Genomic DNA, 27,794 nt, shown 5'->3' on the forward strand with positions numbered 1-27,794 from the left:
CTTAAGTTAAATTCTTTATTTATTTTTCTGCTTTTTAATTTAGTTTTGGGGGAGAGGCTTGGGGAGGGGTGTCATATCTATGTTGCTTAAGGGACAGTGTGAAGATCAAACTGGGCATCCTTCATGCAAAGCATGTGCTTCAGCCCCATGGAGCTCTCTCTCTGGGCTATTCTCTGCCTTTAAAGAAAAACCAATAAAACACTTAATTGTATACTTTTTATTCCCTTTGATGCTCTTTTTTTTTTTTTTTTTTTTTTTTTTTTTTTGGTTTTTGGGTCACATCCGGAGGCACTCAGGGGTTACTCCTGCCTCTGCACTCAGAAGTCACTCCTGGCAGGCTCGGGGGACCATATGGGATGCTAGGAGTTGAACCAGGGTTCGTCCTGTCTTGGCCACGTGCAAGGCAAACGCCTCGCCACTGTGCTATCACTCCAGCCTTACATGATGCTCTTCATTTTAAGATTTACTTCATTGTTATTGTTTTCTAGGCAACTTGGCACACTTTTCAAGATTTTTTTTCTTATATTGCCATTCTAGCATTAATTCTCTCTCTCTGTCTCTCTCTGTCTCTCTCTCTCTGTCTCTCTCTCTCTCTGTCTCTCTCTCTCTGTCTCTCTCTCTCTCTCTCTCTCTCTCTCTCTCTCTCTCTCCTCTCTTTTCTCTCTTCTCTCTCCCACATGCACTACAAGCCATACTGATCCTGGCCAAGGCTACCCATGATCACTGACACCACAAGCAATTTCTAGTTGCAGCACAATCAGATGGGTGTGAGTTCCACAAAGGGATGCACCCTGGTAAAATCATGAAGATAAAGTGAGAGGGTCAGAGCAATGATTCAATGAGCTGCGCACAGACTATGCATGAGGGAGGTCTGGGTTTGATTCTCTGGCACCACATGGTCTCTTAAGTTCTGCTGTATGTGGCTCCCCCAAACCAAACCAAAACAAAATAGGTATAAGGACCACAGCCAGAGAGCAGCCCATGGCAAGCATGGTTGTCAGCCCTGCAACAGCCTGCAGTGAACAACTTCACCAGGACCTGTGACTAAGCTAAGAGTGGGCTCTGTATGCATGTATGCAGGCACACAAGGGAAGGAGCACAGACCTTAGTGGACCCGTCACTTAGCAGTAGATGCTGAATACAGAACAGGATGGGATTGTGGGTGAAGAGCAAGATTAGTGAATGTTTGACAAGACCATAAATCCTTATCTTTTGGGTTATCTGTTCCACTGGACAGATATTACTTACCTCTCTGTTGGGAAAATAAATTTCTAAGTTAACATGTGACTTCACTAAGTCTAAAGCCTTAAAAAATAGTGAACAGAACTAAATTCATTCATCAGGAGAGTTCTTGGATAATCTGGGTACCTGATGATAATGGAGACATTGCTTATTTTTTTGTCTTATGCCCACATTTTAGAAAAAAATTTTAATAATACCTACCTACAAAGTAATGGAACAAATAATGGCCCAATAATAGCACAATGGATAAGGCACTTGTCTCGAATGCAACCACCTTGGTTCTATTCCCATCACCTGATATGATCCCAGAGCACTCTGGGTGTACCTTCCCAAATAAAAAAGCAATGTCAAAAAAATCTGGGATTTGCTTGAAGGTGGCAACCCTGTGGGATTTTAATCTTTCATTCTTGAATTGCTCAGAGAAGTCCAAACACTATTTTGGTTCTGAATTTCATCTTCTTTCTCTTGCCTTTTTTCATCCTGACAATGAGTTTCCCCTGGGTGGCAATAAAGGTCTGTCTCCCCTCTGCATAATAGGAGAGCCAGAGACCAGAGAAAGCTCTTCCCACCAGGCTGGCTCTCTGGTCTAAACCCTGGCCTGTCAGTGTGTTGCAGGTGCCATGTACATCACTGGCTTTGCTGAGTCCATCTCAGATTTGCTGAGTCTCAGGAACATCTGGGCTGTACGAGGCATTTCTGTGGTGGTGCTTCTGGCCTTGCTGGGGATTAACCTCGCCGGAGTCAAGTGGATCATCCGGCTCCAGTTGCTGCTGCTTTTCCTACTGGCTGTGTCCACGCTGGACTTCGTAGTGGGCTCCTTCACACACCTGGACCCAGGTGAGCTTTGAGATGCTTTGGTGGGGGGCCCTGAGAGCTTTTCATAGGTGTGAGGTGCAGGACAGTCTCACATGGCTCATGATCTTCAACTCAACTAGGGTTGAGACACTGCTGATGTCTATAGATTTTAGAAGCCAGAGAGTATTGTTCACTTGGGTATTTCAGTTAAGCACATTTCCTATTTTTCTCTTACTTTTCTATTCATTTAAAAATGAGAATGTTGAAATAAAACAAAGAATAAAGTAGCACTGGATGGCTGAACCAGAGACCAGATTAAACTTGTTGATAGAAGCTCCAAGGAGGGCCCGGAGAGATAGCACAGCGGTGTTTGCCTTGCAAGCAGCCGATCCAGGACCAAAGGTGGTTGGTTCGAATCCCGGTGTCCCATATGGTCCCCCGTGCCTGCCAGGAGCTATTTCTGAGCAGACAGCCAGGAGTAATCCCTGAGCACTGCCGGGTGTGGCCCCAAAACAAAAACAAAACAAAAAAACAAAACAAAAAAGAAGCTTTAAGGAGTTACCTGGATCCAAAGGGAGAAGAGGAACATGCTTAAACAAGGGTTGCTAGATTTTTTTTTTTTTGGTTTTGGTTTTTGGGCCACACCCGGCAGTGCTCAGGGGTTACTCCTGGCTGTCTGCTCAGAAATAGCTCCTGGCAGGCACGGGGGACCATATGGGACACCGGGATTCGAACCAACCACCTTAGGTCCTGGATCGGCTGCTTGCAAGGCAAACACCGCTGTGCTATCTTTCTGGCCCTGGGTTGCTGGTTTCTTAGGGGTCAAGAGATAATATTGAATATGATAAGCTTGAAGACTAAAATTATTGACTATAATGTAGGATCTCTGATAAATAGTGGAACGAATTATGTAATATAAACAAGTCACATGGCGATGTATATTCAATAAATAGTAACATATACATAATACTATATTTTATATTGAACTAATAGTATATTTACCTGCTTAGGCATTAATCATGTGGCTCTCATTCATGACATCTACAATAAAAAGTGGGTTAGGGCACTCCTGAGAAATAAGGACAAATACAGCTTTTATTAGCAATAATTTTCTGTATTAAATTTTTTCCAAAATAACTATATGAATCCATTAACGAATCTTAAAGAAGGAAAATAAATAAATGGAACTGCCATTTGAAATTGGTAAACAGCTGATAACTTTATAATAATCATATTTCTTCAGCTTGAGGATCTTGGTAACTCCATTCCTAAATGAAGTCTACATTTTGGGAGGAAAAAAAAGTCTTACTGAACTTGTTTGTAGTGTATTACTCTGTGACTTGGTGTTGCCTTAAAAGTGGTTTTTCTCTGAAACTCTGGAGTACAGAGTTGAGAGAGAGAGAGAGAGAGAGAGAGAGAGAGAGAGAGAGAGAGAGAGAGAGAGAGAGAGAGAGAGAGAGAGAGAGAGAGAGAGAATCAATAGTAGAGCCCCCTCTGATGGTGGCAGGAGAGCAGCTCTTTGCTGTACATTTGCTCTGTACCAGGCATTTTGCTTAACACCCAGAGGGTTCTGGGCCTAGTTCCAATGTATGCTTGTCTGTGTGGGAGTATACAGTAAGGGCTTTCCCTTAACCAACAGCTGGATGTCCTACATGCCACACTCAGTCTGACACACTCCCTCCCTGCCTGGAGGTAGCTTGAGATTCCACTGGATCAAGGCTCATCCCTGTGAGGAAACCCTCCTTCCCTGTGGTTATTTTAGCATGCCTGACCATCCAGCTATAGATAGCAGATTTCCATGTCCTCTACTCAGGTTTGATTAATTGGTTGAAGCTGCTCACAGCACTCAGATATAGTCATTTTTCAGATGGCCCATTTGCTGAGAAAGGATATAGAAGACTTGAGGGGTAGCACAGGATAAAGGCACTTACCTTGCACAAGGCCAATCTGGGTTTGATCCCAACACCCTGAACCCCACTAGGTGTGCCCCTCACCCAAAAAATACTTATAGAAAGATTGAAATGTAATTGGTGACACTAAGACAGCTTTAAAATCACATCTATCTAAATTCTTTTTTTTCTTTTTTTGAAAGTAGACACTCTCCTAAGTAACCCCAGATTCTGACATTCTAATCTCTCTCCCAGAACCTCCTTACTTGCTAGCTGTCCAGCATCCCAGGGGCCCCTGGGACACTCTACAAGGCTGAGGATCAGTCTTCCAAACTGATTATTTAAAGCCTAGATCTTTCAGCTTGCTGAATATTTGGTCCATCTCTACTGAAGAAAGGGGTATTTTCCCCCCTCCCATGGTGCAGTGGACTGGGTGGGGGACAGCTGCTGGCGGTTTGGAGTTAGGCTCAAAAGGAATGAAAGGAAGCAACACTGCAGTCTGCAGGTCCTGGGTGCTTTCTTGCCCTACCCCCCATGAGCTTGCTGAAACAGAATAATTATTAAAATGGCAGGCAAATGTTACTAGTTATTTCAAACTTCACTAGACTGAAGTATTTTCCTTCTTATTAGAAATGCTGTTGGCTGCTCTTCTAACTTACTTCAGATATTTCTTTCTGCTTCTGGCCAGAACATTAGCAAGGTGTAGTGTGAGATGAAATTTATTTTCAGTTATTCCCATAGCAACTGATCTCTCTAGAGTCTGTTTTGGGTATCACTGATGTTTTATATAGGCTACTTTCTTTGCGGTTAAAAATGCTAACTAAAGCTGGACTCTAAGCCTGCAGAATGGATTTAGCAGATTGTATGAAACTCTTTTAAAGAATGACCTACATGTGTATTTTGGAAAAAAAAATGATGGGAAGAGAGATGCATGCGGCCAACTTTACTTCAATCCCTGGCACTGTTTCTGGTCTTCTGAATACTTCCAGGAGTGATCCCTGAGCAGAGAACCAGGACTAAGACCTGAGCACCACTGGGTCTGGATCCCAAACTAATAAATACATAATTTTAGGGGCTGGAAATGCCGCTTAAAGGATGAGAACTTGTCTAGGTCCTACCTAGACCTCATCAATGCCCCCCACTCCTAGTATTTCAGAATATCTCCTCAGTGGCCCTCAGCAATGCCAGTCCCCACATACGCATAGCTGAGGGTACTTGGGAGCAACCCCAGGTCCTTGAGCACTGTGGGTATGCTCCCTTCAAATATGATCTTATTTATATTTTAACTTCAACTGTTATATATTTTACATTTTTATTACTTTATTTTAATCCCATAGTTTACATAGTTTCTCATAATCTAATTCTTTTTTTTTCTTTTTTTTTATCTTTATTTAAACACCGTGATTACAAACATGATTATAGTTGTATGATTACAGTCATGTAAAGAGCACCCCCCTTCACCGGTGCAACATTCCCACCACCAATTTCCCAGATCTCCCTCCTCCCCACCCCCCTACACCTGTACTCGAGACAGGCTTTCTACTTCCCTCATTCATTCACATTTTATGATAGTTTTCAGTGTAGTCATCTCTGCAACTGCACTCATCACTCTATGTGATGAGCTGCATGTCCTGAGCTGCACCTACCAGCCCTCATCTCTCTTGTCTCTGAGATATTGTTAAAAATGTCCTTCATTTTTCTTAAAGCCCATAGATGAGTGAAACCATTCTGCGTCTTTCTCTCTCCCTCTGACTTACTTCACTCAGCATAATAGATTCCATGTACATCCATGTATTGGAAAATTTCATGACTTCATCTCTCCTGATGGCTGCATAGTATTCCATTGTGTATATGTACCACAGTTTCTTCAGCCACTCATCTGTTGAAGGGCATCTTGGTTGTTTCCAGAGTCTGGCTATTGTAAATAGCGCTGCAATGAATATAGGAGTAAGGAAGGGTTTTTTGTATTGTATATTTGTGTTTCTTGGGTATATTCCTAGGAGTGGTATAGCTGGATCGTATGGAAGCTCAATTTCCAGTTTGTGAAGGAATCTCCATATCGCTTTCCATAAAGGTTGTACTAGACGGCATTCCCACCAGCAGTGAAAAAGAGTTCCTTTCTCTCCACATCCCCGCCAGCACTGCTTGTTTTCCTTTCTTGTGATGTGTGCCAATCTCAGTGGCGTGAGGTGGTACCTCATAGTAGTTTTGATTTGCATCTCCCTGACGATTAGTGATGTTGAACATCTTTTCATGTGCCTTTTGGCCATTTGCCTTTCTTCTTTTTCAAAGTGTCTGTTCATTTCTTCTCCCCATTTTTTGATGGGGTTAGTTGTTTTTTTCTTGTATAGTTCTGTCAGTACCTTGTAAATTTTGGATATTAGCCCTTTATCTGATGTGTATTGGGTGAATAATTTCTCCCACTCAGTGGGTGGCCTTTGTATTCTGGGCACTATTTCCTTTGAGATGCAGAAGCTTTTCAGCTTAATATAGTCCCATCTGTTTATCTTCATAATCTAATTCTTTCTAGCATTCCATGGTCTAACACCCATCTTGAAATCAATATAACATTCCTTTCACCATTGTGCCTATCTCCTTGGCAAGCACGGAATAATTTACTTTGTGTTGTTTGTTTGCAACTAAGTGATAATGGAATTATCCAAAAAAATTCAGCAAAAGAAAATTTGTGAAAATTATATCTCACAATGGGGTCATTAAGTCATTGTCTGAAGGTTTATTAAACTGGTTGTGCTAGTTGATCATTTTGTGTTAATGGTTTTGTTTGCTAACCTTAGGTTGCTTCTATATTGCTTTGATATTTAATTTGGTGCTTTTCTACTGGGTGTCAGTATTGAATAATTTAGAGGTGACCAGGAATTCCAGGTTGAGTGGCTGACAAGATGGTGGCTGTGGGATATGTCTAAAACTGCCAAGACTTCAGGGTTTATGGAAGGGTGATGGCAGCGGGACAAGTGGGGAGGGAGGCTGTCTACATTCCCTGGAGAAGACTCCAGAGTTCTCAGCCCAACCCACATATCCGGAGTTTTGTTTTGTTAAGGATCTGCAGAGAACATTGGTGAAGTAGTAGAGTTAGGCCATTAGTATGACAGCGATTGTGGGTAGAGGATACAGCTACTGAAGCTATCTATGGCAGGAAATTGGCCCACCTCTCTTCCTGAGAGTGCCCCATTTTTCAATTGTGAGACCCATGTATCCATGATTTTTCACAGCTTGGTTTACATCTCTTTTGAAAATAAGAAGTGAGCTGACATGGCAGTGGCTATAGGATGTGTCTGTATCTTTTGTTTTTAATGAATAAAATATAGTCTAAATAAAATACAGTCTAAATGTTTACTCATTCTCCTGCCATTATGACTGGAGGTTACACACACTTGTTTTTAGTGTTCTTTGAGATTTTCTCACTCTAGTTGTGGTCCTTGTGCTCATTTGGTTGTGGTGCTGACACACTCGGTTGTGTTGCTCATAAATGTTTGGTTGTGGTGCAGTGGAGATTTCTCACTTCGTTTTGTCACTGGGGATCTCAAAGAACATTAAATTGGGATCCCACTCAGGTATGTGGGGATCCCAGTTGCACCCACACTTGCAGGGCTCTATAAAACTGAGTTCTTGTATGTCCTAGATTTAGAGGACATGGACTTTAGATTTTAAAGTAGGTTCAGGTTTACAGAAGGATCCTTATTCTCCCCAGTCTCTCTTCCCAGAGACCCCATCTTATACCTCTTGCTGCACATTAGTTACCTGGTCTCCTTGGCGCAGTGTGTGTGTGTGTGTGTGTGTCATATGTGTTACAGTCAGTGAATGGACCTCAATACAGTACTGTTAGCCAAAACTTGTGGTTTAGATTAGGATTCACCCTTCACTTTGCCTGTTACCATTGATTTTTTGAACTAGAGTGGTCAGTGTCAGTTACTCCTCCCCTGTAGCGTTTCTCTCACTACCCCCCTTAAACGGGCAACCATGAATCTTCTTTTATTATTTGTGTAGTTTTGCCTCTTCAAAATGTAGAATTGGGATCACACAGCATGGAGCCTTTAGATTCAAGAACATAAAGAACAAGCATTTGCGATGTCTTCATGCCTTTTCTTGGATTGATAGCTCATTCCTATCTATCACTGAATAATATTCCACTTTATAGTCCAGAGGCTCAAGATCTTGTTTGGTTCACACAGCACCCCCTTCTTCTTTAAAAAATTAGTTTTTTTCTGAAGGTACTGTGATATTAGGGTTATTCATAGTTAAGTTTCAGGCATATAATGTTTCTATACAAGTCCCATCACCAAAAGTGTTAACTTTTCTCTACAAGAGCCCCCAGTTTCTTTTCATGTCCAGCCTGCTTTCTTGACAGGCACAGGTTTGGTGCTTGTAGTTTGGGTTTCAAGCTTCCAGTGTTTTGACTGTAGTTTAAATATATACATTTCTCATACCTTTATACCACTAATGTGCCTGATGCCCTCCCCTCTGCTTCTGTTATTTCCCATCAGCCTCTTCTTACTTTCTCCCTTGATTTCCTTCCTTTCTTGTTTTTCAAAAAGGCTGGACCAGTCTTCATTCCCACAAGTAGTGAATGAGAGCTCCTTTCTTCACACATCCATGCCAGCAATGGTTGTTTTTGTTCTTGATTTGTGCCAGTCTCTGATGTGAAATGATATCTCATTGTTGTTTGGATTTGCACCTACCTGGTGATTAATGATGTGGAGCATTTTTTGGTAGGGTCACACCCGGCAGTGTTCAGGGGTTACTCCTGGCTCTATGCTCAGAAATCGCCCCTGGCAGGCACAGGGGACCATATAGGATGCTGGGATTCGAACCACCATCCTTCTGCATGAAAAGAAAATGCCCTACTTCCATGCTATCTCTCTGGCTCCTATGTATGTGGAACTTTTTTTTTTGGGGGGGGGGCACACCTGGCAGTACTCAGGGGTTACTCCTGGCTGTCTTCTCAGAAATAGCTCCTGGCAGGCACGGGGGACCATATGGGACACCGGGATTTGAACCAACCACCTTAGGTCCTGGATCGGTTGCTTGCAAGGCAAACGCCGCTGTGCTATCTTCCTGGGTCCCAATGTGGAACATTTTTTAATGTACCTTTTTTTCTATCTGTATTTTTTTCCTTTGAGGAAATTTCTGTTCATCTCTTCTTCCTATTTTTTGATGGAGTTTAATCATTTTTTTTTCTTGCTAGGCCCTACCAGTGATAAGATACCTTATCAAGATGGGTATTGGATGAATAATTTTTCCCATTTCATGAGCAGTCTTTGTATCCTTGTCATTATTTCTTTTGAGGTGCAGAAGCTTCTTAATTTAATATAGTCCTAATTGTTTATGATTGTTTCCATTTACTTAATCAGTGGTGTTTTATCCTTGAAAATGTCATTAACTTCAATGTCATGAAGAGTTATTTCTACATTTTCTTCTATACACTTTATCTTTTCAGGTCTTATATCAAGGTCTTTAATCCATTGTTATTTGATCTTTGTGCATGTTATTAGAGAGAGGCTTGGATTAATTTCTTGCACATAGCTGACCAATTTTCTCAGTTTCACTTGTTGATGTTTTAATTATAATTTAATTATGATTTTAATTATAAAGTTTCATCATTTTTCCTTTTCTCTGATCATACCTTCAGTGCTCTATCTAAAACTTTAGTACTAAGCCCACAGTTTCCTAGATTATATTCTGTGCTATATTTTAGATATGCCTTACTCTCAGATGCCCTAATTTTTGTGGAAGATAATAAGGTGATGACTAGGTAAATTGTTTTGCATGAATATGTCCAATTGTTCCAGTACCGTCTGTTGAGAATACTTTAAGGTTTCTGTTGAAATGTCTTTTTCTTTTCATCAAAGATCAGTCACTTATATTTATTGAGTCTATTTCTGGACTCTATATTCTATTGACCTATTTATCTATTTTTCCTCCAATTCCACATTTTCTTTATTATTATAGCTCTGTAGCACATCTTGAAATAGGTAGTACTAGTATTTCAACTTTGTCCTTCTTCACTAATGCTACTTCAAAAGAGTTTTAAAAAAAAACCCTACTTCAACCTAATTTTATTTATTTTCTTTAAAAAAAAATGACTAAAAAATTCAAACAATATGACAAGGGAGTTTGGATATGGGCTAAGGTTCATACCTTCTATATGCCCAACCTGGTTCTATCCCTGGCACCACAAATCTCCTGAGCATCATGGGATGTGGCCCTGGATAACCTCAAATACTGGCAGGATGGTCCTGGTCCTTTTGTCTCAAACACTGGAGTGCCCTAGTAGCACCACATATTCAGGCTCTAGCTCTTCACTATTGTTGGCTAAATATTACTAGAGTGGCTTCACCAACTCACCCAAACAGTCCTAAGATTTAAAAACAAATGTAGGCAGTGAAAATGTGAATTTACTTTCTCACTCTAATTCCCCACTTCTATGCTGCAGACGGAGATTGGACCAGGATTTATTTTTGGGCGGGGGGCGGAGTCACACCCAGCAGTGCTCAGGGGTTACTCCTGGCTCTACGCTCAGAAATCGCTCCTGGCAGGCTCAGGAGACCATATGGGATGCCAGGATTCGAACCACAGACCTTCTGCATGCAAGGCAAGCGCTCTACCTCCATGCTAACTCTCCGGCCCTGGACCAGGATTTTATAGTCAACTGCTGTGCTATCCCAAATGTAATGGCAAAATAATGAACATTATTTATTTCTTGACTTTCCTGTGTGGCTGGATTTTGACAAATGATTCCAGCTAAGGGTTTTGTAGGAAGTTCGATCAGAGGCTAAAGGGCTATGTCATCTGGAGGCCTGGCAGGGGCTGCAGGGTGTGGTGGCTCATTGACAAAAGGCCTCCTTCCTTCATGTGATCCTTTTTGAGAGTGAGATGTCCTCACATCTTAGGGTGACCAGCTTCCCCAAGAGCAAACAATTAGAGAAAGGGATAGAGAAAGAGAGTGATAAAGTGAGATCTTTTTAAAGATCTAGCTTTGAAAGTTATTTGCAGGGTAGAAGAGAGAGGATGGGGGCTGGAAAGATAGCATGGAGGTAAGGCATTTGCCTTTCATGCAGAAGGTCGGTGGTTCGAATCCTGGCATCCCATATGGTCCCCCAAGCCTGCCAGGAGCAATTTCTGAGTGTAGAGCCAGGAGTAACCCCTGAGCGCTGCTGGGTGTGACCCAAAAAACAAAATCAAAAAAAAAAGAAGAAGAAGAAGAAGAAGAAGAGGAGGAGGAGGAGGAGGAGGAGGAGAAGAAGAAGAAGAAGAGGAGGAGGAGGAAGAGGAGGAGGAGGAGGAGGAGAAGAAGAAGAAGAAGAAGAAGAAGAAGAAGGAAGAAGAAGAAGAAGAGGAGGAGGAGGAGGAAGAGGAGGAGGAGGAGAAGAAGAAGAAGAAGAAGAAGAAGAAGGAAGAAGAAGAAGAAGAAGAAGAAGAAGAAGAAGAAGAAAAGAAGAAGAAGAAGAAGAAAGAAGAAGAAGAAGAAGAAGAAGAAGAAGAAGAAGAAGGAAGAAGAAGAAGAAGAAGAAGAAGAAGAAGAAGAAGAAGAAGAAGAAGAAGAAGAAGAAGAAGAAGAATACAGGAGTTACTCAACTTGGTGCAGCTATGATGCTCTCAAGCCCTGCTGGGGATGGTTCCCAAACACAGAGCCTGGAATGCCCCAACAAACACTGGATATAGCTAAAACTTTATCTGCCCCAAATAACTAAAAAGAAGTCACTCTGAAGTTTTATCACTGGCAGCTATTTGTTAGAAGTGAATTATAGGGCAGTAGGGCACAGCAGTAGGGTGTTTGCCTTGCACACGGCCAACCTGGGACAGGACCAGGTTCAATTCCCTGCATCCCATATGGTCCCCCGAGCCTGCCAGGAGCAATTTCTGAGTGCAGAGCCAGGAGTAACCCATGTGTGTCACTGGGTGTGATCCTCCCCTGAAAAACAAACAAACAAACAAACCCCAAAACAAAAACAGAAGTGAATCATAAACTCACATTCAGAGGGAGGAGAATTAAGATATCTCTTTATTTCTTCTCTCAAATTAGCCATCATTGAGCCAGTTTTAATAGATCTTAATATTCCAAATCCATGACACATTTATTTAAAAATAAAACAGGAGCCTTCGATATTACCAAAATGTAGAATGTTCACTGTTAAACGTAGCATAGTAGCCCACAATGGAAACAATCCAAATGTCCATTATGGACAAGAAGTTGTGGTATACACAATGGAATACTACACAGCTGGAAAAAGAGAAAGATCATGCAGTTTTCTGCCACATGAATATAATTAGAAAGTATTGTGCTGAGTGGAGTGAATTAGAAGTAAGGGGATACTCTGTAAGGAAGCAATAAGAGTTTAAAGGCGGGGCCGGGCGGTGGCGCTAAAGGTAAGGTGCCTGCCTTGCCTGTGCTAGCTTTGGACGGACCGCGGTTCGATCCCCCGGTGTCCCATATGGTCCCCCAAGCCAGGAGCAACTTCTGAGCACATAGCCAGGAGTAACCCCTGAGCGTTACCGGGTGTGGCCCAAAAACCAAAAAAAAAAAAAAAAAAAAAAAAAAAAGAGTTTAAAGGCAATAGAACTGATCCACAGAACTGAGTTTGGGTGGGGTGATTGTTGAACTGATGGGGCCTTTGGGACCTTGGTAGAGGAAAATGGATACTTTGGTACTAGCGTGATGTATGCATGAAACCATTGTTAACAGTATAATAAATTACAGTACCACAATAAAGATTAAAATATATTTTGTATATGTAATTAATATAACATAACCTACAGGGAGCAAGAAAGTTTTATAAAAGTTTGAAACTTATTTAAACACTGTGATTTACAAAGTTGGTCACAGTACAGTTGTTTCAGGCATTTAATGTTCCGATACCAATCTTTGCACAAAAATTGAGGCTGATTTCTGGTATATAAAGACTGATAAATATAAATCATAAGGTAAAGGTCAAATATACTTTAAGTTCTACCAAGTTACCTTGCAATAATATAGTCTATTCATGAGTCCCCACTAATAGTATATAAGAGCTATTTGTTCTTTTTTTTTTTAAATAACACATTTATTTAAGCATTATAGTTACAAACATTTTTGTAATTGGGTTTCAGTTATAAGATATCCACACACCCCCTTCACCAGTGCAACTTTCCTTCTACCAATGTACCCCAAGACCTATTTATTCTTCCTGCTCTGAAAACTGTTGGCTTTGTTCTTCTTTTTTTTTTTTTTTGGGCCACACCCGGTAACGCTCAGGGGTTACTCCTGGCTATGTGCTCAGAAGTTGCTCCTGGCTTGGGGGACCATATGGGACACCGGGGGATCGAACCGAGGTCCGTCCAAGGCTAGCGTAGGCAAGGCAGGCACCTTACCTTTAGCACCACCACCCGGCCCCTGGCTTTGTTCTTCTTGGTTCCTGATATGTGATTATCGATATGTCATGATCCTTTTCTTTAAATTTGTGTTTCTTTAATAATTAATAAGTATTATTTTATTTTATTTTATTTTGGTTTTTTGGGCCACACCCATTTGATGCTCAGGGGTTACTCCTGGCTAAGCGCTCAGAAATTGCCCCTGGCTTGGGGGGACCATATAGGATGCCGGGGGATTGAACCATGTTCCTTCCTTGGCTAGCGCTTGCAACCTTACCTCTAGCGCCACCTTGCCGGCCCCATTTTATTTCTATTTTATTTCTATTCAACTATTCTTAGTTGTCTACAATCTTTTCCTAATTTTCGTTTAACCTCTTTTATTAGCTTATAGGTCTCCTTTTAACAATTAAATCAACACAAAACAAACCATTTTAGCTTTGATTAGTTCTAGATAATATTTGTAGTGTATGCTATTTTTTTCTAATATGACATCTGCTATTTTTGTTGTGCTATCACTCTGGCCCCCAGATAAGTTTAGTTTTATAGCACAATACTCGTTTTGTTGCCTTTGGCCATTTGTTGCTTTCTTACTAGGTTTCTTTATATTCCATAGATGAGAGAGATCATTCTGTGTCTTTCCCTTTCCTGACTGTTTTTACACAGTATGAAACTCTCCAGATTTATCCATGTACTGACCAATTGCATAATTTAATCTTTTTCTTTCTTTCTTTTTTTTTTTTTTTTTTTTTTTTTTGGTTTTTGGGCCACACCCGGCGTTGCCCAGGGGTTACTCCTGGCTATCTGCTCAGAAATAGCTCCTGGCAGGCACGGGGGACCATATGGGACACTGGGATTCGAACCAACCACCTTTGGTCCTGGATCGGCTGCTTGCAAGGCAAACACCGCTGTGCTATCTCTCCGGGCCCAATTTAATCTTTTTCTACAACTAAGTAGTATTCCATTATGTGTACACATCTAGATCACACATCTAGATCACACTTTTTTAGTTATCAGCTTTGGGCAATCGAGTTGTTTTCAGATCTTGTATATCATAAATAGTGCTCCCATGAACATAGGAATGCAAATGTGTTGGAATTGTGTTTTGGTGCATTTGATCTAGATGCCAAGAAATGGAATTGATGGACCTTGGAAAACGAAATTATCAATTTTTTTTGAGAAATGTTCAAACTGCTTTCCAAAAAAGTTAGCATTCTCACCAACAGCTGTTAAGAATTTTTTTTCTGATAGTTTAGCCAGTTATATCCCTGTTATTGATTGATTTCATCTTTTCTTATAGATGACTAGTATTCCACTTCACACCATTTTTCTAAATATCAAAAGGGATAATCTTTTCTCTGTTGAGCTTAAATACTGTGTTTCAATTCTATAGTTCTCACCTTGGAACTACCGATGATATTTCTTAAAAGTTTCTTTTCAGTTGCAGCAACATTGAACATTAATAGCCATGTTTCAGGTGTGCATGGTTTCCATCAAAATCTGTACCCTCACATGTTGCTCCCTGCTGAAGTTTGATTCTACCACTCACCATACAATAAACTACCCCTTTATCAGATTAGCCCACCCCCATTTTCCTGTCCCTCCTTTCTGATGAGCTTTTGTTAGCTATACAGAGTCTTTGTTTTAGTTTGTTCACTTGTTCCCTATGTTTCACATATGAGTCTTTCTCTGTTGGATTCTAGACCCATTTGTGTTGTTGCAAATGGCAGGGTTTGACCTTTTACATTTTTCTCCATGGCTAAGTAGAATTCCACATATCCAGGTGTCTTATGATAAAACTCAGATAATTTTCAGCCTGACTTTATCCTTCCTGGATCTTCCCTTATATTAACCCCATTAAGTCTCCCAGACTACCAGCCCCTTGACACACTGAAGACACTTGACTTATCTAAAATAGTGCTATGGACACTCCAAATAGCACAGCCTGAGCCTTCCATGCCTGTAGGACAAAATTCAAACCTAAAGATGTTCATTCTAAAACTCCATCGTCTTCCCCTAAATAATTCATTTGGTTATAACTCCAATTCTGCACCTTTCCTAGCCTCTTTCAGAATTCATCTACTCACTCATTGTTTGAAAATACACAGGACTGTAAGTTTGTGTCATCTAAAATCAGATGCTGTAAAATCACCCCACATGCCATATTTCCAACTCAAGGTGAACAAGTCTGAATCAGGGTCGCGCATGAGATAATCCAAACCAGGTTGAGGGTGAAACAGTATAGTCTGGCAGTCTTCTACCTCATATGGAGAGCCAGTTGCCTGCCAGAACTGCTGATTTTATTGAGTACAGAGACCACCCCTTGGTGGGGCAATAAGAACAGATAGCTCAGGCTATCCTGAGCCAGTCCCACCCAGGTTTACAAGTGAGACAATCTGTTTTGGGGTAAATTCAAGTTGTAACAAACATATAAAGGAACCAGGGATGATCTTTGTTTTAGGTAAAATAAGGTATAATCTAACACAATGCTTTCCCTAAAGGTGGTTCTGTATTTAGGGTGAAACAGTTGGAATGGAACATGAAGAAAAACATGGATTGAAATCAGCTCTTCTATATGGTCTTGAAAAGTGTTAGGTTTTTCAAATCTCAGTTTTTTCACTGAAAAGTCAGGATCAAACACGACACATGTCCAGATTGTATTTCTGCTGTCTCAGGGTGATACTACAGCTAGAAGAATTTCCCAGGAGATGCTGGGAAAGAGGCTGAGCATGTGCTTAAGCTCCAGGAAAGATTATAGAGGTATTTGAGACTCTGATTCCTCACTCAAAGTTTGAAACTCTGGTCAGAGAGAATTTACAGATTAAGGCAATGGCATGGCATGGGGATGTAGCCACGACCCTGGCTCAAATCCTGACACCTCATATGATCCCCTGAGCATATAACCTGGCATATACCCCCTGACTTAAGAGCAAAGAGTAGTTTCTGACATCACTGAGTGTCTCTCCCATATTTTTATTTTTTATTTTATTTTTATTTTTGGGCCACACCTGGTGATGCTCAGGGGTTACTCCTGGCTATGAGCTCAGAAATCGCTCCTGGCTTGGGGGACAATATGGGATGCAAGGCAGACATCCTACCTCTGCACTATCTCTCCGACCCCCTCCCACCATTTTTAAAATTATTTTTTATTTATTGAAGAAAAAGCATCACATAGTTGACATAACTGATCATAATACAATTGTTTCAGGAAGACCAAAATCCTTCCCACCATTTTAAAATGCATTTTTAAATAGTGACATACACAAGAAATAGTGTACCAGATACTCATCTCTTCAACTGCCAAGCTTAATGGATATTATTATGCTAGTTTCCTTTTATATCTTTATGAAAATTAAAGCAAAGTATCTCATTCATTCCTCTCCTAGGCCAGCACTGTCCCATGGCTGACCTTGTATTTTTACTGTAACAGATTTTTCATCCATATTTGATTTTTCACTGCATACAGATGGTCACCATTGATTGAAACTGCAATCAATGTGTTTGAGAATTTTTTTTTGATTCTGTCCTTTATTGATATCTTTCCTTGTGTGTATTTTTAACTTAAGTGACACCAAGCTCTTTGTGTCTTGTAATTTTTACTGGCTCTGTTACAATTCTCTCCACTCTTCAATAGTATCACCTTAATGACTGCATAACAGTCACTTTGGTGGAGACAAAAATGCTTAAACATGCAACTACATTTATTTTATCATCTTCTGTCTTTGCTTTTATAAAAATACTGATTGCATCATTTGTTTTCCTCAAGTTTTCTAACATTCAATATTATTTTCTCAGGTCCGGAACATGCTGCAGCAAATGGCATATTATTGTTTTTATTCTCTCCTAAAAATTGTTCTAATTTACTTCCTTACCATATTTCTAGAACTGGGTATTACATTTTGTTCGGCACTATTCATTTCTTTACTTTTTATAACTGTATGTTTTAGATGTAATATATGCAAATTAATTTTGAATATTTATTTATTTATTTATTTTTGGGTTGCACCTGGCTGCGCTCAGGGGTTACTTCTGTCTCTACGCTCAGAATTCGCTCCTCACAGGCTTGGGGGACCAAATGGAATGCCGGGATTCAAACCACCGTCCTTCTGCATGAAAGGCAAATGCCTTACCTCTATGCTATCTCTCTGGCCCCAATTTTCGATATTTATTGAAGCATCTAATGAGTTATCCATTTAACCTCCAAACTTCCTATAATCAATGATTGTGAGAGGATTTATTGTTTGCTTGCAGTTCAAGCCACATAAATATCTCCAATTCTTATAACCAACCTTGAAATGAGATGTTTTATACCAATACTTAACAGATGAAACTAAAAAAAATTAATTTTCCCAAGTTTACCTTGCTTTTAAAAGTGATTGGCTAATCGGCAAACACGCCCTACTTCGATTCTCCTTGTTTTGCACCCTGAGTGTTTGGAAATTTTGATAATTTTATCTTTCTCCATAGATTCTTTTTGTTTTATATTTGGGGGGGGAGGGGCCACATCTGGTAGTGCTCAGGGCTGACTCTTGAGTCTGTGCTCAGTAATCACTTCTGGCTGACTTGGGGGCCACATGGGGTGTTGAAAACTGAACTTAGGTTGGCTGTGTGCAAAGCGAACGCCTTACCCACTGTACTGCTCCAGCCTCTGAACAGATCCTTTTGTTTGATAAATATTTGAATGTCAGTGGCTCAGTTTTGCCACTTGCTTTTTTTCACTGACATATTTTTGAGCTTTATCCATGTTGTGACATGTTCTACCACTTATTCACTTTAACTGCTCAGTGTCATGGGAGAACTAGACAGTGACAAATGTGTGCCAGGGGCTTATACACAGGAGGTTTCTCACTCCAGCCTGAAACCCAGGAGAGGAGATCACCTCTGAGCTGACTGTCAGTGGAGCAGGATTGAGCAAGAGGAGAGCAGGGGTGGTGGTGTCACTGCAGCAACTTGCTTTGTGCTGACATAGCCTGCTATGCCTGGGGAATGAGATGCTTAAAGCCTTGTCTGCCATGTGAGGACTTCGGGTTTTATCTTGGACTGGAGTAAAATGTGACACCAGTTTATATGGTAGAGAAATATCTCTGGCCACACAATATGGAGTATCAGACCTGACCTAGGGAGAAAACATGGAGAAAGGGCACTTAGTGGAGTGTCCATGATGGCCCTCCAGAAAAGCAGTGTGAGACCATGCCTGAGAGAGAAGCATGGACAGATGGCTCGTACTAGAAGAAGCAGAGCCAGCACTGCTGGGGTCAGTCTCTGGGATGCAGGAGGATCAGAGAACAGGAACCAGATGGCTGAGAAAGCTGAAACTTTCCAGCAAGGTCACAAGACAGTGAAATAGGATGGACCAGGGCACCTAGGGAGTATTGGGTTGGGATCTCAAGGAAGTAGGTGAAGTAGGTAGTGGGCCTGAGCAGTTTGGGAAAACTGCCTGATTTTCTGGCCATCTGATTTCTGTTGGTCAAGATGGAATTTAATACAGGGGCATTTATCATTGGTCCATAGTAGAAAATAAACAAAATCCAACTACCTTGTCTGGGACAAATTCCCACGGATAGAATAAAACATGAAACTTCCTGAGTACATCTGGACTGGGAGTGTACCCAGTCCCTATCTCTTCAAATGGTTGGGCCACTTGGGAAGCAATGGACACAGCCACATTTGTATTTGTGAACATTGAGTTCAAGTCTTGGGGTTGGCCTGACTGTGTGGTCCCTAGTGTTCGAGAGACACTTATCAATGTCTGTGCCAGCATCATCATCTTGGGACGCAGTGGTGTGACACCTCCGTGCCTAGGGCTCTCCTGAGATGGCCTAGGTTCTGTGGGAACTTCTCTCCTCCCTTTCCTCACCCTCTTCATCTCTCTCCCCCTCCTCTTTTTCTATATCCTTCTCCCTCTCTATTTTTCTCCCTTTGTTTCTCTTTCTCTCCCCTCAATTTCCCTCTTCCTCTCCCCCTGCTTTTCTCTTCTTCCTTCCTTACTCTCCTTACTGCTTTCCAGCCCAGCCTCTCCTTTTGCCTTGTCGGGGTTTCTCCCGCAGCCAACAGCTCAAGAATTCTGCAGTGCCCTGGATGGCCTCTGTGTGGCGTTGTGACTCTGGTTCTTTGTTTTCTGACCTCTCAGGGCCTGGAGCAGGTCCCAGGGCGGCCTGCTCTCAAGCTCCCAGAGGTACTGGTGTGGATGGTCTGTGAGCTGGGGTGTGTGTGTGTGTGTGTGTGTGTGTGTGTGTGTGTGTGTGTGTGTCTCACACGCACTCATTGAGAGGTGCTTCCTGTTTGCCTGTGGCTTGACAGTAGTGGTAATGCTTGATAAGGGATGAGGGATCTCACACATACCGTCTCACCTGGTCATCCTGAACACTCCAATAGCTGGTCCTTTAGGATTATTTTCTCAGCCCCAAAGCTAAAGAAACAGCAGCCCAGGAAAGTCAAGACAATTCTGAGAACCCATTCTCACGGGTCTGCCATGTGCACATTCTGGTATCACAGAAGAGTGTTGGCTGTCGTCCTCCAAGCAGTGAGAAGCCTTTTCTACAAGAGTCCCCCAGACTTCATCACAGGGTCCCAGGTTTACCTGTCCATTAAAAGCACCTGGGGAGGCACCTCAAGATTTTAAAAAAAAAAAAAGTTAGAAAGAACCCCTCTGGAGAAAGGGCTCTAGCATCTTAGTTCAGGTTTGCTGCAGGAGGCCCAGGTTCCATCCCATACTTCATGCTTCCCCCACCCCCAGTTCCATTGTGGGTACAACCTTCAAGCCCAGAACCATGAATAGCACCTGAGTATGATTGGTGTGGCCCCAAAACTAAAAGCAGAGTCCTAAGCTACACTCGGACAAGAAAGAGAGACAGACAGACAGACACTAGGGTTAAATCAGATGGGTCCAAGAAAGTTCTAGGGAAAGAAAGTCTCTCAACCCTTTGTGGAGGTGTGGAAATGCAGGCCCTTCATCTCTTATCTCTAGGGCCTAGGCGCCAGCAACGCCCTAGGCCTCCCCTCGAGCAGGCGCCAACCTTCCTGTCTGGCAGTGTGGCAGGTGCTCTGTTGCAGCTGGCAGACGAAGTCACAATGCCTGTGTGGAGTGCCCTGCCCAGGGTTGTGGCAGTCAGGCCTCCTTGGGAAGGAGGAAGGAAGGAAGGCTTGCAGCCAAGGAGAAACCAGAGCTTGAAAATTTTCCTCCTAGATTTTTTTCTTCCTCTCTCTCTCTCTCTCTCTCTCTCTCTCTCTCTCCTCTCTCTCCTCTCTCTCTCTCTCTCTCCTCTCTCTCTCTCTCTCTCTCTCTCTCTCTCTCCTCTTTCTTCTTCTTTCTTTCTTTCTTCTCTCTTCTCTTCTCTCTCTCTCCTTTCTCTTTCTTTCTTTCTTCTTTCTTTCTTTCTTTCTTTCTTTCTTCTCTTTCTTTCTCTTCCTTTTCTTTCTTTCTCTCTTTCTTTCTCTCTCTTCCTTTTTTCTTTCTTCTTTCTTTTCCCTTTCTTTCTCTTCTTTCTTTCTTTCTTTCTTTCTTTCTTTCTCTTTTCTTTCTTTCTTTCTTTCTTTCCTCTTTCTTTTCTTTCTCTCTTCTTTCTCTCTTCTTTTCTTTCTTTCTTTCTTTCCTTTCTTTCTTTCTTTCTTTCTTTCTTTTCTCTTTCTTTCTTTCTTTCTTTCTCTTTCTTTTCTTTCTTTCTTTCTTCTTCTTTTCTTTCTTTCTTTTCTTTTTCTTTCATTCTATTCTTTCTTTCTTTCTCTCTCTCTTTCTCTTCTCTCTTCTTTCTTTCTTTCTTTCTTTCTTTCTTTCTGTCTGTCTTTTCTTTCTTTCTTTCTTTCTTTCTTTCTTCTTCTCTTCTTTCTTTCTTTCTTTCTTTCTTTTCTTCTTTCTTTCTTTCTTTCTTTTCTTTCTTTTCTTTCTTTCTTTTTCTTTCTTTCTTTCTTTCTTTTCTTTCTTTCTTTCTTTCTTTCTTTCTTTTTTCTTTCTTTTCTTTCTTTCTTTCTTTCTTTCTTTCTTTCTTTCTTTCTTTCTTTCTTTCTTTCTTTCTTTCTTTCTTTCTTTCTTTCTTTCGTCTGTCTTTCTTTCTTTCTTCTTTCTTTTCTTCTTTCTTTCTTTTCTTTCTTTCTGCAAAGGAATAGCCATGCTTTGAGAACAAGTATAGATGGTGGATGGCTCAGGAGCCAAATCAGCACACAGATCTTCCTGAAGGTCTGCAGGACTGTCTTTATGAAGGAAGCTCGTGTGCCCTGCTCACACAGGCTTGGTATTAGGTTTGGTATACCACCTTTATTTTTTGAGAAAGGCACATGTACTTCATATTACACATAAACATTGCCCAGATATCTGGGATTGGCTCCTGACTCATTCTTTTGCCCTGTGTAGGTTTGAGAGGATTCAGTCACTGATTGTGCTAGCCAGAAATTCCCGAAGGTTAGCTGGTGTCTGACTGGGAACTTACTGAACTGCCTTCTACCCTACTCCAACCACACAAATACCCCATTATGAGTCAAAGTGGGGGGTGCAAATCCCACTTGACCCTGAATGAAATCTTGACTACTGAAACATACAGCAATCAAAGGTCAATGTAAAGATATGGGGAAATGGATTCCTGTTGGTCAAAAAATAAAATGGACAATTGTTTCTTGTCAAGTTTTTCTAGTTATAACACATAGAATTGTAGTGACCTCATTTTTGACCAGTGGCCAATATGTTCAACTGTCTGGTGGAATCATCTATTAACTGCCAATTGTCTGTAAAAGGAACTGGTTTAGGCTTATGTTTTAAAATGTGATAACATTCTTTCAGGCTTTGCCTAGACACAGGCTGAACAGCCGAGCAGAACAGACCCCAGGACTTGGGCCAATTTGGGATGATGTTTTGAGCAGAGGACTCACTCACTGGGCTAATAAAGTGGTGTTTAAGGACAACTGATATGCACTTAGCACCTCACAACTTGGGAATGTGGCTCTGGGCCCTATTCTGTGGGTGTTGAAGTCATTTCTTGTCTGTATGGCCCTTTGCTGAATCATAACAATCTGCAGTTGGAACCCAACTCTCCCAGTTCCTAATCCTGGGGTGTTTGTTGTATGGTCCCAGGTCCCATTGACTGCCTATTTGTTCACTGACTTTTTGCATAGACTTGTGTTTTGAGCTGCTGTGAGGAGGTCTGTGAGTACAAGAATTCTGGGGGAAGGAAGCAACTATGCTGTGTGGCAGCCCACCTGCTAGCTAAATTTGCCACTTTTGGGGACATTTAATGCTCAATGCTGAGTGTGAAAAGCTTAGACAAGTTGTTTCAAACAACTCTTGCTTCCTCCAAATTGGCATCTCCAGATTCATCCCTGAGCAAAGAGCCAGCAGTAATCCCTGAGCATAGCCAAGCTAGGCTCTCATAAAACAAAATGAAAAAGACATCTGCTAGTAGTTTCTAGGTGAAAGGTGGAGCTGGTTGTGGATCCCAGGATGCCATGAGGAAGGATTGACCATAGCAAGGCTCAGTACTTGGGAACTTATTGTTGGAAGTAGCTGTTTTCATGGAAAGTTGACCAAGTAAGACAGTTCATAATAGTAATAAGTTCCCTTAATAAGTACTTCATGTACCAGACTGTTTTCTTTATTCTTTACATGTATAAATTCACTTACTTCTTTTTTTGTTTGTTTTGGGGCCACCCCCGGTGATGCTCAGGAGTTACTCCTGGCTATGCGCTCAGAAATTGCCCCTGGCTTGGGGGACCATATAGGACACCGGGGAATCAAACCGTGGTTCGTCTTAGGCTAGCTCGTGCAAGGTGTGCAAGGTTGGTACTATAATTATCCCCATTTTACATATGGAGGATCTGGGTTCATGAGAGGTAGGTACCTCACTTGAGGGTTCATTGTTGGCAGAATTGGGCTGAATCATAGTTTGTATATTTCTAGAGCCAAATTCTTTGTTGCTGGGGTGGAGGGGTTGTGGAAATGCCTCAGCAGTGCTCAGTGATGCTGAGGCCACTCCTACTGACTCAGCCCATGGTGCTGGCTGGTTTAGTGCTTTGGACAAGCAATGTGCTTGAGCCACATACTTTGGGGGCCACCAGAGCCACATTCACAGCGCTGGGGGTGGGTCACACTCACAGTGCTGGGTTATACCCACTAATGCTCAGGGTCCATGCAGTGTTAGGATTCCATTTCGGTTCCCAGCTGATGCTAGACTTGTATTCCTGACTGCTGTGCCAACTCCAGGTCCTTAGAGCCTAAATTCTTTTTTTTTTTTTTTGTTTTTTTGTTTTTTGGGTCACACCCGGCAGTGCTCAGGGGTTACCTCCTGGCTGTCTGCTCAGAAATAGCTCCTGGCAGGCACGGGGGGGGGGGGGGGGGGGGGACCATATGGGACACCGGGATTTGAACCAACCACCTTAGGTTCTGGATCGGCTGCTTGCAAGGCAAACACTGCTGTGCTATCTCTCCCAGCCCAGAGCCTAAATTCTTAACTACCCTTTGAAAGTCTGAAAATGCCTTAAGCTTAAGCCTTAAATCTGAAATGGGAGAGCTTCTGGTTCTTGCCTTAATCTGGTCTTCACATCAGTTTTCAGCAGATTGATAACAGTTTATGCCTGAAGTGGTAAGATAGCAATTCTCATTTGTTACAGAAAATAGATTTCAGATTTCACATGGTCATAGTACTTTATATAGACAAATATTTGTGTCTTTCTGCATTTGTGAAATGCAGCAGAGTTTTTATAGAAAAAACAAACAAACAAAAAAAACAAACCTGTGTGCTATTTATCCCTGAACAGGGTGGTGCTGACAATTGGCACTTTCAGCATTTACATTAGAATCAATTCCTTAGGGCCCAGAGAGATAGCACAGCAGTGTTTGCCTTGCAAGCAGCCTATCCAGGACCTAAGGTGGTTGGTTCGAATCCTGGTGTCCCATATGGTCCCCCGTGCCTGCCAGGAGCTATTTCTGAGCAGACAGCCAGGAGTAACCCCTGAGCACCACCGGGTTTGCCCCAAAAACAAAAACAAAAAAAAAAAAAAAAAAAAAAAAAGAAGAATCAATTCCTTAAATTATTTTATTGTAAAACATATCTTACCTCTAGGAGAGTACATAAAACATACATATTATTTAAAACCTAATGAAACAGTGGCAACAGCCCATAGGAAGAGGAGGATTGCTTGTCCTTGCTGCTCCTCCCCATGTGTGTCTCCCGTTGTCCCTAAAAACCACATAAGCCTGCTATAACTTGGTTGTTCATGTCCCATGTAGGAACTTCGGGTTTTGATCTCTGTACCATCTGGCCCTCAGAGCGCACTGCCAGGAGTGCCCCCCCCCCCCCCCCCGGGCATGAAGCAGTAATATTTCCTAATGCACCACCAGATATAGTGCACCTCAGACAAGAGTAGAGCATTTTATTTATTCCACCTTGCAAAAGTAAGCATTTTTCATGTAATAAAAAGAGTATATTTTTCTAGGAGGACATCATGGTTTTCTTGCTCTGGCAGGCCCATGGACTATAATTCACATGTAGTTTTTATGTCTGAGTGAGAAGCCTCTTCTGAAAACCTAAATGATGCCTTTCTAAATAGAAAGATTCTGAATTTTGTGATGAAGCTGATTGCAGAAGAACTGTCACAAAGATTATAGTTTTTCTCAGATGCTGTTGGTTTTTTGTAACTGATGTCACAGTAAATATTTTGCGAATCCTTGTTTATCTTTAGTTAGTGTAACCTTTGGGCCTGATAACTTCACTGTAGCAACTGGAAACTGTAAATTGGCATTTGCCAAACCCCTCTGGGTGACTGTGATGAGCTTCCTTTTCCAATTTTTAGAGCTTGTGGGCTATTGAAAAGCAAGTTTGGGCATTTCTCTAGAGAATAACAATGACACTATTGTTAAAAATGTGGGAATAGCACTTAATGGAAACTGTGTTGTCTGAAGAGTGTTCTGCAATGAGTGTGAGATCTCACTAGCCTGAACATAAGCAGATAAACCGTCCTCTTAAGAAAGAACAGAGGTGGAAATGGGAAATAGAATTTATTTCCTGGAAATACTTTCTGCTGTACATAGTCAATTTTGTAACTTTCCCCCACCCACCTGACTGTCACTTCTGTTTTAACTCCTTTTGCTTTGTCTCTTGATCTGCCTTTCACTGTTTTTTCTTCACTCTAACCAATTCACTAAAAACAACAGTTCCTTGTCTCACTGCTGAGTCAGACTCAATGCTGGAAGTTTAAGTTACACACCGGGAATATCTCAGGAGTCTCTTTCTTATCCTGACACTCACCACTTGTTGGTTAAATAAAGGAAAGTTGACCAAATTGCAGGGAGAGGGGAAGACCATGGAAGGACTTTTACTGTGGGGGTGTCAGAAAGGTTTATAAGGGTGTCCTTAGGAAGTTATAAAGGAGGTTCACCAGATGGAAGCTGATTAAGGTCATCCCCCCAAAGGAAACATATATATGAGGTCACAGAGGTGAGGAAGTGTGTGGAAAATTCTAGAAAGGGCAGGATGTTAGGTGTGCTGAGGTAAGGTAGTAGAGAGAAGGTAGAAAGAAATAGATAAAGTATTTTCTGGTTGTAGGAGTGAAGTAAAAATGGTTTAATGCGAAGAGACTGAGAGGAACTCGGTGAAACTTCATAGCAGTGAGCCCCATGGAAATGGTGTTTTTCAGATGATGCTTGTCTGTAGGCCTTTGTTGAGAAGTAGGAACATTGGTTTTGTCTCTATAGAGATTACAGCTGGAATTGCAGCTGCTCCACACAGCTGCCTTCTCTAAGCATTTTCATTCTAGACACAGTGAAACCTGGGTGGACAGGCTTTTGTAGGAAATCTCTCAGACAGTCAGATTCCCTCAGGACTGAGCTCTGTGTGATCAACTTTGGCTCCAGTTCCCTCTCTGGTCCAGACATTGTGTTCAGAAATCAGGAACAGAGTGTCTATGCAGATCTTAAGGCTGAAATAAATTCTCACGACCCATATCAGAAGCCATAGGCATGGCAAGTTTCAAGAAGCTCTCTGGGATTATCTAGTACGCAGAGATCAGGTATATTCCATGGGAGAGAAAATGGCTCCTTAGCTACAGAGATGAATTCTCTCAGTTTCAGAGGCTGAAGTCCAAGATCAAGGTACTGTTGATTTGATTCTCAGTGAGGACTCTCCATTACTTGCAGATGGTCACCTGGCTTCAGTAATGTGGCTCTTACCAGTGCTGCCCACACAGGTGGAATGTACCAAGGTGGAGGACCCACATAGCCAGTCTAGGGCTTTTAATTTTTTTTCACACCTGATGGGTCAACTGACAGCTGTAAATCACTGAGCTGCCTTTTAGAACATAGGTGTAGAAAAGGCTCTCCTGTCAGAGTTTGTATAGTTACATGAAAAGGAAATGGCCTAGAGTCACATTTCCTAGAAGGTATCCCTGTGGCTTTATGTTCTCAGGTAGCCTTTCTTCAGTTTGTATATAGGGCTGGAAGTGGAAAGGAGAAGAGTGGAGGGATCAGAGAGGAGAGGAGTTGGAGTGGGGACATGAATTCATGAACACATGTGTGATAGCTCTCCAGTGATATTCATAGAGAATCACAACCACACCCTATGATCTCACTTAATCTTAACAATCTTAACTGACTTAGTCCATCTCCAAGTACAGTCACATTAGGGATTGGAACTTCAACCTGTAAGTTTCAGTAGGATGGAGTGGAAACAAAAGTTTTGTTTTTATAACAGATACATTCTAAAAACAGGTAACTTCTAAAATTATTTTGTTTTATAACAGGCATTAAATTTTAATTTCTTATTGATTGCATGCTTAACTTTTGTAGGAGCACATGTGGTAGTATTAGAGCTTACTTATTGATCATTCATAACAGGGTGCTAGGGAACAAACTGGAACCTGCTGTGTGGAAATAAAATGCCTTAAGCCCTATTCTATTACTTTGGCTCCCTAGTATGTTTCATTATAAAATATGACATATAGAGGGCATTTCCTTAGATTTGGAGTATTTTTGGGTTATTCTCAGCAGTCTTGGGTCTTATTACTGGCTCTAGTGGGGCTCATATGGGGTGCCAGGGATTGAACCCAGATTAGCTGCAAGCAAGGCAAGTGCCCAATACTAGTTCTTCAGTCCCTTTTATGGTATTTTAAAAGTAATAATAATGTGGAAATATTTAGAAGGCCCACATGGAATGGAATATAAATAGAAGTGTGATGACATTGGAACTAGGATGTCTAAGTATTTTGCTTTGAGATGCAATCATAACAAAACAAAACAGGATTTTGGGGCCATACCCAAAACAAATGCAGTTCACTGTCCTTGGGGGTTACTCCCAGCAGTGTTTGGGAGACCATGTGGGGCTGGAGATTGAACTCAGGACTCTCACATACAAAGCTTGTGATCCAGCCTATTGGATTGCTTCTCTGTCTCCCTAAAATAATCCATATTAATTTTATAATTTTGGGGGGATTATACCCAATGGTGCTCAGGATTTATGCCTTTGCTCTGTGTGCAGGGATCACTGCTCATGATGTTTAGAAGACCATACGCAGTGCTGAGGCTCAAAT

The 27,794-nt window shown here is 41.6% G+C and overlaps 1 protein-coding gene across 1 annotated transcript in view; it reads left to right on the forward strand.

Moving 5' to 3' along the window:
* SLC12A8 (solute carrier family 12 member 8) overlaps nucleotides 1–27,794 on the forward strand; it is a 156,346-nt gene that overhangs the window by 9,845 nt on the left and 118,707 nt on the right. The window contains exon 3 of the mRNA XM_049785531.1: nucleotides 1,848–2,079. Within this exon, the coding sequence (XP_049641488.1) occupies nucleotides 1,848–2,079 (232 nt within the window). The remainder of the gene's footprint in view (nucleotides 1–1,847; nucleotides 2,080–27,794) is intronic.

The sequence above is a fragment of the Suncus etruscus genome, chromosome 13 (assembly GCF_024139225.1).
Source record: "Suncus etruscus isolate mSunEtr1 chromosome 13, mSunEtr1.pri.cur, whole genome shotgun sequence".
Taxonomy (NCBI): Eukaryota; Metazoa; Chordata; class Mammalia; order Eulipotyphla; family Soricidae; genus Suncus; species Suncus etruscus.